Source organism: Chionomys nivalis, chromosome 11 (genome assembly GCF_950005125.1).
Source record: "Chionomys nivalis chromosome 11, mChiNiv1.1, whole genome shotgun sequence".
NCBI classification, from domain to species: Eukaryota; Metazoa; Chordata; class Mammalia; order Rodentia; family Cricetidae; genus Chionomys; species Chionomys nivalis.
Window position 1 is genome coordinate 56,674,449 of NC_080096.1, and position 18,149 is coordinate 56,692,597.

General features: G+C 41.3%; 3 protein-coding genes across 3 annotated transcripts; all 3 read left to right on the top strand.

The window, feature by feature from the left end:
• Positions 1 to 232: 232 nt before the first annotated feature.
• Positions 233 to 805, top strand: LOC130883756 (interferon alpha-12-like). The gene has a single exon (XM_057784518.1). It carries the CDS (start codon positions 233 to 235, stop codon positions 803 to 805), a length of 573 nt encoding a protein of 190 aa, XP_057640501.1.
• A 5,467-nt stretch (positions 806 to 6,272) lies between these two features.
• Positions 6,273 to 6,845, top strand: LOC130883753 (interferon alpha-12-like). The gene has a single exon (XM_057784515.1). It carries the CDS (start codon positions 6,273 to 6,275, stop codon positions 6,843 to 6,845), a length of 573 nt encoding a protein of 190 aa, XP_057640498.1.
• Positions 6,846 to 15,725: 8,880 nt separating this feature from the next.
• Positions 15,726 to 16,298, top strand: LOC130883754 (interferon alpha-12-like). Its single transcript, XM_057784516.1, has one exon. It carries the CDS (start codon positions 15,726 to 15,728, stop codon positions 16,296 to 16,298), a length of 573 nt encoding a protein of 190 aa, XP_057640499.1.
• The last annotated feature ends 1,851 nt before the right edge of the window (positions 16,299 to 18,149 follow it).

An 18,149-nucleotide genomic window follows, 5' to 3' on the forward strand; every position in this document is an offset into this window, starting at 1 on the left:
TGAAAGCAATAATGAAAACCAAAATGTTGGAGACAAAATGCCCAGACTTGATCATAGATTGAAGGTAAGAAGTGAAAAGAGAATTGAGAAGAAAGAGGAGGGCATTCAGAAAATGGAAACTAGAGCCTCCTCTTATTTAAGACGCATGCATACAGCAGGGTCTTTAGAGAACCTAGAGGGGAAGATTCAGGACCAACAGCCCAGAGGACCAATAGCATCTGCAACATCCACAATGGCCAGACCCTGTGCTTTCCTGATGACCATGGTGCTGATGAGCTACTGTTCAACCTGCTCTCTGGGGTGTGACCTGCCTCAGACTCATAACCTCAGGAACAAGGGAGCCTTGACACTCCTGGCACAAATGAGGAGACTCTCCCCTCTCTCCTGCCTGAAGGACAGAAAGGACTTTGCCTTCCCTCTGGAGAAGGTGGATGCCCAGCAGATCCAGAAGGCTCAAGCCATCCCTGTCCTGCAGGAGCTGACCCAGCAGATCCTCATCCTCTTCAGCTCAAAGGACTCATCTGCTGCTTGGGAGACAACCCTCCTAGACACATTCTGCACTGGCCTCCACCAGCAGCTCAATGACCTGCAGGCCTGTCTGATGCAGCAGGTGGGGGTGCAGGAACCTCCCCTGAGCCAGGAAGACTCCCTGGTGGCTGTGAGGAAATACTTCCACAGGATCACTGTTTACCTGAGAGAGAAGAAACACAGCCCCTGTGCCTGGGAGGTGGTCAGAGCAGAAGTCTGGAGAGCCCTGTCTTTCTCAACCAAATCGCTGACAAGATTGATTGAAGAGAAGGAATAAGTCCTGAGCCAAAGTGGAGAGGACTCTCCTGAACTAGGACCCTGCAACTCACTACACAGAGTTTGCTTTCCCCTAGGTCTATTTTATTTTGCTATCATTGGTCCAATTTGTATATGTTTCATAATATAAGTTAATATTATGTTCATTTGTAAGGACATTGTTTATTCATTTAGATATATTGTTTTTATATTTATTTGCTTATTTATTAGTTTTTCTGCTTGTTTTACTATTTACATGATATTGTTTATTTTATAATTCCTTGGAATATTATATTTTATTTAATGTATCATACCAATATTGTTAATTGGTTTCCTCTATTCAATAAAAATTTTTTACTATACATGTTCGATCTTTTTGTCAGCCATTAGATCTTCTGAAAAGTTTTTGATGTATCTAAACTAATTCTGTCATCATAAATATTACATATCTGGACTCAGTAGGAAATAATACTGAAAGCAATGTGTACCTCATAGACTCAGGGGTGAGTTGAAACAACCATCTCATGGTTCTTGTTTATTGATGATAAAATCTCATTTCTCTCCATTATAAACCACTACTCAGAATGTATAGCCAGCAGCCTGTGCAGACAGAAGCGAAGACATTTTTGTTTCACATTGTGCCTTTGTCCTCTTGACCAACTCTTCCCAGACTGCACTTCCCTCTGATTTCTCTGTGTAATCACTTATGTTTGACTTTCAACTTCTATCAGATTAATTCATTTGGATTCCAAATAGGAGTGAGATCATGAAGCCATAATAAAATATATCACACAACAAATGAGGACTCTTCCTTTATACCACAGAGAAACACTAAACAATTGATTATCAGCCCTGTCTTGGTGATGATCTCTACGGTAGTGTTAAAGTATCATGAGCTAAAGGAACCTGGGGTGAAAAGGGTTTATTGTAGTATTAAATCCACAGCATATCCATTAGTGAGAGAGGGTTGAGAGGCACCTGAACAGGGCAGGAACCTGAAGGCTGATACGGAGGTCATGGAAGAGGACTGCCTATTGTTTTGACGTCTTATGAAACTGCTCAGTCTGCTTTTCCATATAAAGTTGATTATTGTCTTTTCCAGACCTGTGAAGAATTTTGATGGGTATTGTGTTGAATCTATAGATTGCTTTTGGTAGAATTGCCATTTTTACTATGTTGATCGTCCCAATCCAAGAGCAAGGGAGATCCTTCCATTTTCTGGTGTCCTCATCAATTTCTTCCTTCAAAGACTTAAAGTTCTTGTTAAATAGATCTTTCACTTCCTTGGTCAGAGTTACCCCAAGATATTTTATGCTATTTGTGGCTATCGTGAAAGGTGATGCTTCTCTGATTTCTCTCTCTGCTTCCTTATCCTTAGTGTATAGGAAAGCAACTGATTTTTTGGAGTTGATCTTGTATCCTGCCACATTACCAAAGGTGTTTATCAGCTATATATATAATTCGTGATCCTAGAGAATCTAAATAAGAAGATGAACCCAAAGAAAAACATATAGTTATCCTCCTGGATATTAACCTTCATCAGGCGATGAAAGGAGACAGAGACAGAGACCCACATTGGAGCACCGGACTGAAATCTCAAGGTCCAAATCAAGAGCAGAAGGAGAGAGAGCACGAGCAAAGAACTCAGGACCGCGAGGGGTGCACCCACACATTGAGACAATGGGAATGTTCTATCAGAAACTCACCAAGGCCAGCTGGCCTGGGTCTGAAAAAGCATGGGATAAAACCGGACTCGCTGAACATAATGGACAATGAGGACTACTGAGAACTCAAGAACAATGGCAATGGGTTTTTTGATCCTACTGCACGTACTGGCTTTGTGGGAGCCTAGGCAGTGTGGATGCTCACCTTACTAGACCTGGATGGAGGTGGGTGGTCCTTGGACTTCCCACAGGGCAGAGAACCCTGATTGCTCTTAGGGCTGACGAGGGAGGGAGGGGGATTTGATCGGGGAAGGGGGAGGGAAATGGGAGGCGGTGGCGGGGAGGAGGCAGAAATCTTTAATAAATAAATAATAATAATAAAAAAGAAAAAAGAAACTGCTCAGTCTGTTTTCTATGCTGCTGAGGATCACCTGTCCGGGGTGAGATCACATGCAGTAGGCTGGGTGCTCTTATCCCAGTCATCCGTTATTGAAATGGTCTAGAGACTTATCTACAGGCTATCTATTTTTCTGTAGAGACATCTTCCCAGTAAGAGCCCTTCTTGCCACATGACCCTAGCTGGTGTCAAGATGACATTAACTTTTCCAGGAAAAACTCCTTTGAAATTGACCTCAAAAAACATCCCTTGGAAGAAATCTAACAAAGGAAATAAAATTCCTCAAAAATTTCTCAGCTTATCCCTCTCCATTTCATTTGAGTTTTTTAGGTTTTTCTTTTTTTTAGATTGAGTTCGCTAACTGATGCCAGATGTGCATGGGTACACTGCCATCTAGTGGATGATGGCAATCTCTCAAAGATTCCCATTACTGTGAATAACTGAATTGCCCTCACCCAGCAACCATCATTTATGAAAAAGTTCCTCATTTAGGCATGGATTTCTGGACATCCTCCCTGCTTTAAACTGGGGTCTTGTCTGTCTTGATCATATTCAGACTTTGTGCTTGCAGTCACAGCTGCTATCAGCAGGTACAGGCGACTGCTCCATTGCGCCAACACCACCGATTGGCTGCAGTCATCAACTGTCTCTGGGCGTTGCCATCTTCCTCTGACCTCTGTGTAATGACCACTGACCCTCGGGATCCAGGAAAGTCAGACTGACCATGTCTCAGTCACCTGTTCTCTGTCCATTGACCACTTGTGCGTGTCTGTGTGCATCCGTCTATTGCAAGAGGAAGGGTCTCTGGAGGACGGAGAGATGCGCTTGTCCTCTGTGAGGAGTAGAGTGATGTAAGAAACCAGGCAGGGAGACACCATGGCCATTGCTCTTCTCCTACAGTCCTGCTACCTACAGCTTCCTGTTTCCATGGTGTGTTAAGACTGATATTGTCGAGAAGGAAATTATTGAAGTTTTGATTGGGGTCGCATTGACTCTGCAGATCACTTTCAAAATTGAACTCAGTTTTATGTAAAATTATTTTATTTTATGGCTGTTGAAGTTTCGATTTGAACATTATTAACACTGTTGTTACTGTTTTCCCACTGGGATGACATCACTTCCTTTCTTCTACTTTATTTCAAGTGATATCGCATTTTCAGTTCAATCCTACAAGCAACGTCAGTATCTTCTCTCTAGGAAACTGAAAAAAAAGAAATAAAACATTCAATACCATGAAATTTCAAAAGAAATGATATCCACCATGAAGCCAACATCAGAATGGAAAAATTAAATGAGAAATTCTGCAAATTGTCAGTACTGAAGCTCTTCTGTCTGATAGAATGCCTCAAAGCTCTCCGCTGTTCATATTTCACCTGGACAAAGACAGAGGTGGTGTCTTCAATTTACTGCTAAAGTCAAACTGGGTGAATATCTGTGATCAAAACTTCCAGATAACTCACAGCCAACCAGAGGCACTGCTGTCGGTGTCCTCTACTCTGTATTTACACCTAATAACTTCGGGCACAGCAAGCACTCAGGGATTAAATATTGATCATAAAAATAATTTTTGGACAAACAGCAAATCCTTATCTTTAGAAATGTCCTCCACACAAACTAGTATGTCTACACATCCCTACAGACCACAGAGTCTTCTGCTATTAACATCTGGGGATCCTTGACACTCTGACCCATGGCAATGTGATCACTGCTGTAAACAAGATCCTTGCTAGTGAATCCATTAAAATCAGAGCTGCGACCTTCTAGGATTTGTGATGCCGAAAACCAAGCAAACAACACATTGTGTGTGAGCGCTGAAGTCATCAAGGTATGGTGAGCACACTCAGGGAGTGGGGTACAAGAAGAGGACTGAGGACACTGTGCCAGTGTGCAGCAGGGAGTGTGAGTAGACTCCAACAGCACTGAATAAGTCACAGGCGATTGGGGAAACAGCAGCATCTGGTATCAGAGCCTGTAAACTCATACACACCAGGAAAAAAACTGCACCTCAATATAGGCGTAACTGTTATTGGTCGAAGAACACTCAGTGCACTAATGATGGACAGTTGGAGATGTCTACACTGATCCTGACTTTGAAGGAACTGTGAAGAACAACCCCATGACCTAAAAAAAATTTTTTCATGAGAGAGGGAGAGGGCAAGGGACAGGGAGAGGGGGAGAGAGAGAGATCAGACTGTATAAATCACAATGGCAGCAGCACAGATATGCCTCACCTGTTCTTCACCTGATGAGCTCTTCTGGAGCACTAACCAGCTAAAGAACCCACAGGCCAAGAAAGCATCCTGTAAATCATAAGGACAGAGATGCAACACAGCCTAGAATTAGTCTGAAATATTTAGAACAAAACTGTATTTGATAAACTTTTATAACACCTTGTATACATAGAGGTGCATGTGTCTGATGTGTGTGTGTGTGAAAGAGACAGAGAGGGTGAGTGGGATCCAGGAATTCCTTGCAGCAGCAAGCATGTGGAGTTGAGGACAACTTCCCGGAATCAGTTTTCCATGCCCAGCACTGGCCCATGGAATAAACATCAATTTTCCAGCCTTCATCAGGAAGCTCTTTACCATTGTGCCATAAGGACCCGTGCATAATCATTAAATAAATACCCAATATACTCTAAAAAACAAATTTAGTCTTTCATATACATTAACACTAAACTAAATTAAGACAACTAGAATAAAATGATTCCACTTTTAAAGTCGTTTATTCATTGTCCCTCTGGACGACAGTTTCCCTCATGCCTCTCCCAGTTTCTCATGCCCTTCGAAGCCACCCAATATCCACTCCTCCTCCCTCTCTATTCAGAAACGGACAGCCTTGACTTGGATATATGCAAGACATTGAAAATGACTCAACTTTTTAATGTTTAATTAAAATACATAAGATGTTGACCTGCACGGTTGCATCAAATATCATTAGTATAAACGTAGAAAAATAATTTACAGAAAAATTACATTACAATTTAAATATTGTAATGTGTATTTAAATAAAAATTATAACCAGAATTCAATTGCATCATTAAATTTCAGCACCTTTCATTGCAATTATTGGATGAAACTTTTCAGTTATTATATGTGAGTAATTTTATGCATGTAAGAAATATCTGTGCTATATATTGTCTAAGACAATATCTTTTAGGAATGAACTCGAAAAATTTTATTGGGGGAGCAGTAAAAAGGGAAGCAATAATGCAAATAAAAATGTCTAAAAAGAGGACAGACACTAGCAGAGGATGACTTAAAGAAAGTGAAAAGGATGTGGGAAGATAATGGTAGGGAAATCAGAAAATGGAAACTAGAGCCTTCTCTTACTTAAGACACCTGCACACAGCAGGGTCTTCAGAGAACCTAGAGGGGAAGGTTCAGGACTAACAGCCCAGAGGACCAACAGCATCTGCAACATCCACAATGGCCAGACCCTGGGCTTTCCTGATGACCATGGTGCTGATGAGCTACTGGTCAACCTGCTCTCTGGGGTGTGACCTGCCTCAGACTCATAACCTCAGGAACAAGGGAGCCTTGACACTCCTGGCACAAATGAGGAGACTCTCCCCTCTCTCCTGCCTGAAGGACAGAAAGGACTTTGCCTTCCCTCTGGAGAAGGTGGATGCCCAGCAGATCCAGAAGACTCAAGCCATCCCTGTCCTGCAGGAGCTGACCCAGCACGTCCTGGTTCTCTTCAGCTCAAAGGACTCATCTGCTGCTTGGGAGACAACCCTCCTAGACACATTCTGCACTGGCCTCCACCAGCAGCTCAAGGACCTGCAGACCTGTCTGATGCAGCAGGTGGGGGTGCAGGAACCTCCCCTGAGCCAGGAAGACTCCCTGGTGGCTGTGAGGAAATACTTCCACAGGATCACTGTCTACCTGAGAGAGAAGAAACACAGCCCCTGTGCCTGGGAGGTGGTCAGAGCAGAAGTCTGGAGAACCCTGTCTTCCTCAGCCAAGTTGCTGGCAAGACTGAGTGAGGAGAAGGAATAATTCCTGAGCCAAAGTGGAGGAGAATCTCCTGGACTGGGACACTGAACTTCACTGGACAGATTTCGCCTTCCCCAAGATATCTTTGATTTTGAAATCATTGATTCAATTTGTCTGTAATTGAATTTCCATAATATTAGGTTCTATTTTATTTGTTTGTAAGGAAATTTGTTTATTTGTTAGTATGTTTTATTTATTTATTATCTATTTATTTATTAGCTTTTCTGCATGTGTTACTATTTACATGATTGTAACTATTTTATTCCATTACCAAATTTTATATGTTAATTAATGTATAAAACCAATATTGTTAATTTATTTCTTCTATCCAATAAATTTTTTACTATACATGTTTGTTCTTATTTGCAGCCATTAGATCTTTCAAAAAATTTTGATGCTTTTAAACTCATTCTGTCATCATAAATATTGCATATCTGGACTCAATAGAAATAATACTGAAAGCAATATGTACCTCATAGACTTAAGAGGTGAGTTGATACAACCATCTCATAGTTCTTGTTTGTTGATGGTGAAATCTTCCTTCCCTGTATTATATAGCACTCCTTGGTATGTGTAGCCAGCAGCAGAAGGAATCCAGAACTCCTCGACTGAGTCACGCAGTGCCTTTGTCTTTTTGATCAACTCTTCCTAGAATGTACCTTACTCTGATTTCTCTGTCTTCTGATAATTAACATTTGGCTCTCAACCTCTATCAGATTAACTCATTTTGATCGAAATATGAGTGAGATCATAAAACCAAAATAAAATAGCAAGTAATGAGGACTCTTCCTATAACCACTGAGAAACACTGAAATATTGGGCATCAGCCCTGTCTTGGAGAAGGTTTCTATTGCTGCGATAAATTATGATGACCAAAAGCAATGTGGGGTTGAAAAGGTTTATTTTGGTTTAAAATCCACAGTGTATTTCATTACTGAGAGAAAGTTGGGCAGGAACTTGAACAGGGCAGGAACCTGAAGTAAGGGGCTGGTACAGAAATCGAGGAGGAGGACTGCCTACCAACTTGGTTCATGGCCAGCTCGGCCTGCTTTTTTTGATGTTCAGCAACACCTGCCCAGCGCGGTGACCTGAACGATTCCCAGTGACCTGAACGATCCTATAGCAGGAATCAGTTAATAATATAATTTATAGACTTGTGTACAGGGTGAATCTGCAGAGACTTCCCTAATAAGATTCCTTCTTCCTAATGATGTCAAGTTGACATTAAAATGATCCAGAGAAAACTACACTAATAATACCATCAAAAAACCTCCTTTGGGATAAATCTAACAAGGGAAGACAAATTCCTCCAAAATAGACAATCCTAATCCCTTGCAATTTCATTTGTTATTAGTATTTTTTAACCCAAGGTTTGGTTACTGCTGCCAGTTGTGCACGGGTACACTGGAATCCAATGGAAAATTGTCAGCTTCTCGGGACTCCCATCACTGAGGACAACTGAATCTCCCTCCCCCAGCAGCCGTCAGGTGTAGTAAACAGTTCCTCTGCTAGGGGTGGGATTTTCTGACATCCTCCCTGCTTTAAACTGGGGTCTGGTCTGTCTTGATCATATTCAGACTTTGTGCGTGCAGTCACAGCTGTTATCAGCAGGTACAGGCGACTGCTCCATTGCGCCAGCACCACTGATTGGCTGCAGTTATCAACTGTCTCTGGGCGTTGCCATCTTCCTCTGACCTCTGTGTAATGACCGCTGACCCTTGGGATCCAGGAAAGCCAGACTGACCATGTCTCAGTCACCTGTTCCCTGTCCATTGACCACTTGTGCGTGTCTGTGCACAGCCGTCTATTGCAAGAGGAAGGTTCTCTGGAGGATGGAGAGATGCACTTGTCCTCTGTGAGGAGTAGAGTGATGTGAGAAACCAGGCAGGGAGACACCATGGCCATTGCTCTTCTCCTACAGCCCTGCTACCTACAGCTTCCTGTTTCCATAGTGTGTTAAGACTGATGTTGTCAAGAGAAAATTATTGAAGTTTTGATGGGGGTCACATTGACTCTTGATCACTTTCAAAATATCACTCAGTTTTATGTAAATTCATTTTATTTTATAGCCATTGAACTTTCAATTAAAACTTTATTAACATTGTTGCTATTGTTTCCTCATTTTGATGGATTTCCTTTTTTTATTTTGCTCTCAAATGACATCACAATTTCAGTTCAGTTCCACCAAGCAACATCAGTATCTTCTCTCTAGGAAACTGAAAAAAAGAAACAAAGCATTCAATGCAATGAAAATCCAAAAGAAATGACATTCACCATGAAGCCAACATCACAATGGAAAAATTAAATGAGAAATTCTGCAAATTGTCAGTACTGAAGCTCTTCTGTCTGATAGAATGCCTCAAAGCTCACCACTGTTCATATTTCACCTGGACAAAGACAGAGGTGATGTCTTTATTTTACTGCTAAAGTCAAACAGGGTGAATATCTGTAATCAAAACTTCCAGATAACTCAAACCCAATCAAGGCACTGTGGTCGGTGTCCTCTGCTCTGCATCTCCACCTAATAACTTCGGGCACAGCAAGCACTCAGGAATTAAATTTGACTACTAAAATATTTTTTTTGAAAAACAACAAATCCTTTTCGATTATAAATGTCCTCAGAACAAACTGGAATGTCTACACATCCCTACAGACCACAGAGTCATCTGCTATTAATATCTGGGGATCCTTTACATTCTGTCCCATGGCAACGTGGTCACTGCTGAAAACAAGATCCTTGCTAGTGAATCCATTAAAATCAGAGCAGAGACCTTCTAGGATTTATGATGTTGAAAATCAAGCAAACTCCACGTTGTGTGTTAACACTGAAGTCATCAAGATATGGTGAACACACTCAGGGATTGAGGGACAGGGAAGGGGACTGAGGGACTAAGGACACTGTGCCACTGTGCAGTAGAAAGTGTGAATAGACTCGAACACCACTGAATAAACCACGGGCACTTGGGGAAATATCAGCAGCTGGCATCAGAGTCACCAAACTCATACACACCAGGGGAAAAAACTGCATTAAATGTAAAGCAACTGTTATTGTTAGGCTCAAGTTTAACATCTCAAAGACGTCTCTCATGAAATTGAGGAAGTGAGCATCCACATTCAGTTGTATTCATTATCATCTTTAAAAGTACAGTTCAATGCATATTTAATAGGGAAGATTCTGATACTAAAACAGCAGTCAGAGACTCCTGCCCCCTTGACCTGCAGAATGCACATTGTGTCTGGTCCAGAAAATGAATTTGCACATACTTAGAACCACTCAGTGTGACTACATTAACCCACAAGACAAATAAAGCGATGAAAATAATATTTATATGTGCATATAGTTTCCTGCAGAGATTGGCCCTCATACTGCTTTTCACCAGCAGGAGATACCATTAAGTCCATAAAATGCATAAAATAAATACATAAAGACAGAGAAAGTAAATGAGTACTAGATTACCCATGAGTGTGTTCAGTGTCCACTTATGTATGCATGTATGTACATGGGTACAGGGCCATTGACTGGTGCATGGATAGCCTCTCAAGGACCTGATGTCTGAGGTTGAATCACTCTCTCTGACAAAAGACATAAATTGCCAATAGGTACTCATCTTGGGGTAGAGCCTCATGACTTCCTCTCAGCTCTGTGTAGGGATTTTTCTCTCTGCCTTGATGTGTTCAGGCCTTGTGGTCAGCAGTCACAGCCATGATCATTTCATATGTTCAAGTGTCCTGTTGTATCCTAAAAGCTCTTGCTGAGTCATCCCCTGCCTCTAGATCTTACACTCATTCCACTGCATCTTCTGATTCCTGAGCTTTGGGAGGAGAAAATGTGATAGACATGTCCTATTTGGGATTGTGAACTCCTCCAAATTTTATTCTGTACATGGTGAACAGTTGGTATCTCCTAATTTATAGTCAGCTAATGTAATAAGAACATTCTCTCATGAGAATGAGAGATGCAATAATCCATCAGAAGTACACTTGTGATTTGAAGTCAGGTCATAGACTCCTGCACTCGGGTTCTTTTCCTTCCATGGTGCTTCTGCTATTTACATCTTCCTGTTCCACAATTGTTTTAATATTGGCATTGTTGGAGTAGCATTACTGAAATTTTGATTGTGAACACCTTGACACTGTAGATGACCTTCAAAAACTTAATCAGGAGCATCCTACACTGTACCAGTGACCATTGGACCACCAGTTCTTCTGCACCTGGAGGGGCCAGTGAGTGTTTGATATACCACCCGGAGAGCCCTGTTCTCTAGATCTTATCCTATGCTCCTCATCCATATACAGCACCAACAGAGACTAGGCAGCAACACCCTCTCCCACCAACTATCCCCACTTCACCAGGAACCACCAAACCCACTGGGCCCACCTGCACCTGGAAGGACAGATTGCTGGTATCTTGTCTGGAGAGTTTTGTTCTCTAGACTCTAGCCTCAGCCCCTCCACCATCTACAGCACCCCCAGCAACTAAACAGCAGGACCCTCTCACTCCCACCATCTCCCACTGCACCAGTGACACCTGGACCCGCCAGTCCCTCCTGCATCTGGAGGGACAGCGACCACCAGAACCAAAGGCCCAATTGCACCTAGAGGAAGAATGACCACTGGAACTACAGACCCCACGTGTACTGATTGGAGGATGAGATGGGTAGACAACACTCAACAACATAAAGAGCAATATGACAACACAAGAAACTAGGCTTCAGCCGGGCGGTGGTGGCGCACGCCTTTAATCCCAGCACTTGGGAGGCAGAGGCAGGCGGATCTCTGTGAGTTCGAGACCAGCCTGGTCTACAAGAGCTAGTTCTAGGACAGGCTCCAAAACCACAGAGAAACCCTGTCTCGAAACCCCCCCCCCAAAAAAAGAAACTAGGCTTCTACAACAGCAAAAGCTAAACATCCCAATACAGATTAACCCGAAGAAACTGAACTTGAAAAATATAACTTAATGAAGATAATAAAGGCCCTTAAAGAGGAAATAAAAATTCCTGTAGAGAAATGGAGGAAAAGCCAGAATAAAATGGAAGAAATCAGTAATTCCATTAAAGAATGACAAGAAAACTAAGGAAAACCAAGCAAACAAGTGAAGGAAGGTATCCAAGACTTAAAAATTCAAATAGCAGCAATAAAGAAAACACAAACTGTGGGAATTTGGGGAATGGAAAATCTGGATAAATGACCAGATACTGCAGATGCAAGCATAGCCAACAGAATGCAAAAGATGGAAAAGAGAATCTCAAGCACCAAAGGTACAGTACAGGAAACAGAGTCACCGATCAAAAAAAAAAAATTAAAGCCGACAAATTCCTAACACAAATATCCAGGAAACCTCAGACACTATGAAAAGAGCAAACTCAAGAATAATAGGAATAGAAGGAGAAGAATTCCAGCTTAAAGGCACAGAAAATATATTCAATAAAAGAATAGAAGAAAACTTTCCCAACCTTACGAAAAATATACCGATAAAGGTACAAGAAGCTTACAGAACACCAAATAGACTTGACCAAAAAAAAAGTTCCCTTTCCATACAATAATCAAAACACTAAACATCCAGAATAAAGAAAGAATACTAAGGGCTGTGAAGGAAAAAGGCCAAGTAACATATAAAGGCAGACCTATCAAAACTACACCTGACTTCTCAATGGAAAATCTAAAAGCCAGAAGGTCCTGAACAGACTTTCTGTAGACACTAAAAGACCACAGATGCCATCCCAGACTACTATTCCCAGGAAAGCTCTCAATCACCATAGATGGAGGAAACAAGATATTCTGTGACAAAAGCAGATTTAGACAATGCCTATCCACAAATGCAGCACTACAAAAAGTACTAGAAGGAAAACTGCAACCCAAGGAAGTTAGCTGTACTCATACAACACAGGCAACAGATAACCTCATATCAGCAAATGCCGAAGAAGGGAAATGTAGAAGGAGGCTGCTTGTTTCTCCCAGTTGCCCAGAACCAAAATAACCACACAGAAACTGTATTATTTAAATCACTGCTTGACTCATTAGCTCTCGTTTCTCATGGGCTAACTCTTACACATTAATTTAACCCATCTCCATTAATCTGTGTATCACCACAAGGTAGTGACCTACCAGCAAAGTTTTAGCACATTTGTCTCCACGGCAGCTCCACGGCTTTTCTCTGAGTCCACCTCTTTTCTTTCAGCATTTAGCTTTGTTTTCCCCACCTAGCCCTGTTCCCCTATAGTTCTGCTATAGGCCCAAAGCAGTTTCATTACTTATCAATAGTAATCACAGCATAAGAAGAAAATCCCACACCAGGGAAACACATAAACACTACCACTGTCACCATCACCACCACAAAAATAAGATATAACAGAAATTAACAATCACTGGTCATTAATATCTCTTAATATCAATGGACTCAACTCACCTATAAAAGACACAGGCTAACAGAATAAATAAAAACAGGATCCATCCTTCTGCTGCATACAAGAAACACACCTCAAAGACAGACATTACTGTAGTGATGAGCGGCGGGGCTGCATCCCTGCCACCCAGCTCCTGCACGGCTAGCTTTACCCGGAATAATTACACGGAAACTGTATTCTTTTGAACACTGCCTGGCCCATTCATTCCAGCCTCTTATTGGCTAGCTCTTACAAATTGATCTAACCCATTTCTAATATTCTGTGTAGCACCACGAGCTGGTGGCTTACCAGGGAGGATCTTAATCTGTGTCTGTGTCCAGTGGAAAAATCATGACGACTCCCTGACTTGGCTTCTTTCTCCCAACATTCTGTTCTGTTTACTCCACCCACCTAAGGGTTGGCGTATTAAATGGGCCTAGGCAGTTTCTTTATTAATTAACCAATGAAAACAACAGATAAATACAAGACCCACCTCCATCACATTACCTTAGAGTAAAGGTATGGGAAAGGATTATCTAAACAAATGGACCTAAGAAACAAGCATCTGTAGCTATTCCAATATCCAAAAATAGACATTGAACTAAAATTAATCAAAAGAGAAGGAGAAGGATATTTGATGTTTGTCACAGGGAAAATCCAACAAGATGAAGTCTCAATTCTAAACATCTATGCTGCAAATATAAGGGTACTCCCTTTTGTAAAAGAATTATTACTAAATCTTAAATTATACATCAAACCCTATACACTAATAGTGAGAAACTTCAACACCCTCTCTCATCAATGGAAAGGTATGAAAGACAAAAACTTAACAGAGAAATAAAGGAAATAACAGATGTTATGACACAAATGGACTTAACAGACATCTATATCACATTCTATCCAAACTTAAAAGAACATTTATTCTCAGCCCTTCCTGGAACCTTCTCCAAATTAACTACATACTCTGTAACAAAGCAAACATCAACAGATACAAAAACTTGAACTAACCACGTGTATCTTAGCAGATTACCATGGCTTAAAGTTAGAATTCAACAATAACACTAATTGCAGAAAGCCTACAAACTCATGGGAATTAAACAATGTTCAACTGACTCGTCATTGGGTCAAGGAAGAAATAAAGGAAGAAATGAAAAACTTCCTAGAATTCAATGAAAATGAACGCATAACATACCCAAACTTATGAGATACTATGAAAGCAGTACTAAGAAAGTGCCTACATAAAAAATATGAAAAAATCTCACACTGGCCACTTAACAACACATCTGAAAGCTCTAGAACCAAAATTCAGCCAGGAAGAGTAGATGACAAGAAATAATCAAATTAAAGGCCGAAATCAATAAAATAGAAACAAAGAGAACAATACATAAAATCAATGAAATAATGAGTTGGTTATTAGAGATATTCAACAATATAGACAAACCATTATCCAAACTAACCAAAATACAGAGAGAGAATATCCAAATTAACAAAATCAGAAATGAAAAGTGGGACATAACAACAGACATGAAAGAAACCCAGAGAATCATTGATCATACTTTGAAAACTTGTACTCTGCAACATTGAAAAATTTAAAAGAGATGGACAATTTTCTAGATAGATAACACATACCAAAATTAAATCAAGACCGATAAACTATTTAAATAGACTCATATACCCCAAGGAAATAGAATCAGTCATCAAAAGCCTCCCAACCAGTAATAGCCTAATTTCCATCTTTTAATGGCAATAACTGGCTTTCCTATTGTCTTGTTTTTCTTGCATTCATTCTTTGCTCCTGTCTGGGTACTTCTTTTTCAATCACTTTTGATTTCTTTATTGCTTTTGTATGTTTGTATTTCATGTGAGTGTTCATGTGTGTTAGGCCATAGTCAATGGCCAGTTGCTACCTCAGTAAAGCCCTGCTTTCCTTCTGTGACAGGTTCTCTCATTTAAGCTTCATCAATGCAGTTAGATTGGCTGGCCTAAAGCTCTAGAGTCCTCTCTGTGTCTCCTCCAAAGTTACAGGATTACAGGTATGTGCTTCTGTGTCTGGCTATCACATGGGTGCTGAGAAGCCAAACAACTACACAAGCATGTGGTGCGCAATGCTGAAACAGAAGCACTCAATAGGTTCTAAGTACAATTATGGATGAAATTATTTTCATCCTTCATATTAGATAAGTAAATTTCATATATTTACATATGGTTTTCTATGCTGTAAAAGTTAATGTTTTCATATAGTAGAAACTTGTTAAATGAGCAGTGAAAGTGAAAGCAATAATGAAAACCAAAATGTTGGAGAAAAATGTCCAGAAATAGTCACAGAATGAATGTAAGAAGGGAAAAGAGAATTGGGAAGCAAGGCAAGGCCATTCAGAAAATGGAAACTAGAGCTTTCTCTTATTTAAGACACATGCACACAGGATACTCTTCAGAGAACCTAGAGGGAAGGGTTCAGGACCAACAGCCAAGAGTACCAGCAGCATCTGCAACATCCACAATGGCCAGACCCTGTGCTCTCCTGATGACCATGGTGATGATGAGCTACTGGTCAACCTGCTCTCTGGGATGTGACCTGCCTCAGACTCATAACCTCAGGAACAAGGGAGCCTTGACACTCCTGGCACAAATGAGGAGATTCTCCCCTCTCTCCTGCCTCAAGGACAGAAAGGACTTTGCCTTCCCTCTGGAGAAGGTGGATGCCCAGCAGATCCAGAAGGCTCAAGCCATCCCTGTCCTGCAGGAGCTGACCCAGCAGGTCCTCATCCTCTTCAGCTCAAAGAACTCATCTGCTGCTTGGGAGACAACCCTCCTAGACACATTCTGCACTGGCCTCCACCAGCAACTCAAGGACCTGCAGGCCTGTCTGATGCAGCAGGTGAGGGTACAGGAACCTCCCCTGAGCCAGGAAGACTCCCTGGTGGCTGTGAGGAAATACTTCCACAGGATCACTGCCTACCTGAGAGAGAAGAAACACAGCCCCTGTGCCTGGGAGGTGGTCAGAGCAGAGGTCTGGAGAGCCCTGTCTTCCTCAGCCAAGTTGCTGGCAAGATTGAGTGAGGAGAAGGAGTAAGTCCTGAGCCAAAGTGGAGAGGACTCTCCTGGACTAGGACCTTGCACCTCACTTGGCAGATTTTGCCTTCCCCAAGATCTCTTTTACTTTGACATCAATGATTATGTTTGCCTGTATATTTATCACAATGTTAGGTTCTATTATATTTATTTGTAAGGGCATTTATTTATTCATTCAAATGTTTTATTTATTTATATTGGTTTTTATGCTTGTTTTACTATACATCATTTTAATTACCTTATAATACTATCAATTTTATATTTTCTTTAATGTATCAAACCAATATTGTTAATTTATTTCCTCTAGTCAATAAATTTTTTACTATACATCTTTGATCTTATTTGTCAGCCATTAGATCTTTGAAAAAAGTTTTTGATGGTTTTAAACTCACTGCATCACCATAAATATTACCTATCTGGACTCAGTAGGAAATAATACTGAAAGCAATGTGCACTGCACAGACGTAAGAGGTGAGTGAATAAGATCATCATATAGTCCTAGTTTATCAATGGGAAAATCTTCCTTCTCTCCATTTAGAGCACTGCTCAGTATGTGTAGCCAGCAGCATGTGCAGAAGGATGTCAGAACATCTTGCTTGTGTCACGCTGTGCCTTTGTCCTCTTGACTGTACTTCCCTCCGATTTCTCTGTTCTCTGATAACTAACATTTGACTCTCAACTTCTACCAGATAAACTCCTTTAGATTCAAATATGAGTGAGATCATAAAGTCAAATGAAATATAACACACAACAAAAGAGGACTCTTCCCATAAGCACTGAGACTTAAGAAAACTTGAAAAATTTTCTTGAGAAATACTGAAAAATTGGGTATCATCCTGTCTTGGAGGTCAAAGGAAGTGAAATTACTATAAAGTTACTATGCTAGTCCCTCTCAATTTTATTCCTTATTATTTTGTTTTTAGCCTTGAGTTCACTTTTTGCTGCCAAATGTGCATGGGTACACTGCCACCTAGTGGACGATGGGCAACCTCTCATGGCTCCCTTTACTAAGGAGAACTGAATCTCCCTCCCCCAGCAGCCATCAGGTGTAGTAAACAGTTCGTCAGCTAGAAGTGGGATTTCCTGACAACCTCCCTGCTTTAAACTGGGGTCTTGTCTGCCTTGATCATATTCAGACTTTGTGCGTGCAGTCACAGCTGCTATCAGCAGGTCTGATTGGCTGCAGTCACCAACTGTCTCTGGGCGTTGCCATCTTCCTCTGACCTCTTGTGTAATGACCACTGACCCTCGGGATCCAGGAAAGCCAGACTGACCATGTCTCAGTCACCTGTTCTCTGTCCATTGACCACTTGTGCGTGTCTGTGCACAGCCGTCTATTGCAAGAGGAAGGTTCTCTGGAGGACGGAGAGATGCGCTTGTCCTCTGTGAGGAGTAGAGTGATGTGAGAAACCAGGCAGGGAGACACCATGGCCATTGCTCTTCTCCTACAGTCCTGCTACCTACAGCTTCCTGTTTCCATGGTGTGTTAAGACTGATGTTGTCGAGAAGGAAATTATTGAAGTTTTGACTGGGAATGCATTGACTATCTAGGTCAGTTTCAAATTACTCTGATGTGGCAATGTGGTCACTGTTGTAAATAAAAGCCTTGCTAGTGAATCCACTAAAATCAGAGCAGCAATATTTTAGGTTTTATGATGCCGAAAACTAAGTAAACACCACATTGTGTGTGAGCACTGAAGTCATCAAGATATGGTGAGCACACTCAGGGAGTGGGGTGCAGGAAGAGGACTGAGGACACTGTGCCAGTGTGCAGCAGGGAGTGTGAGTAGACTCAAACACCACTGAATAAGTCACAGGAACCTGGGGAAATACCAGCAGCTGGCGTCAGATT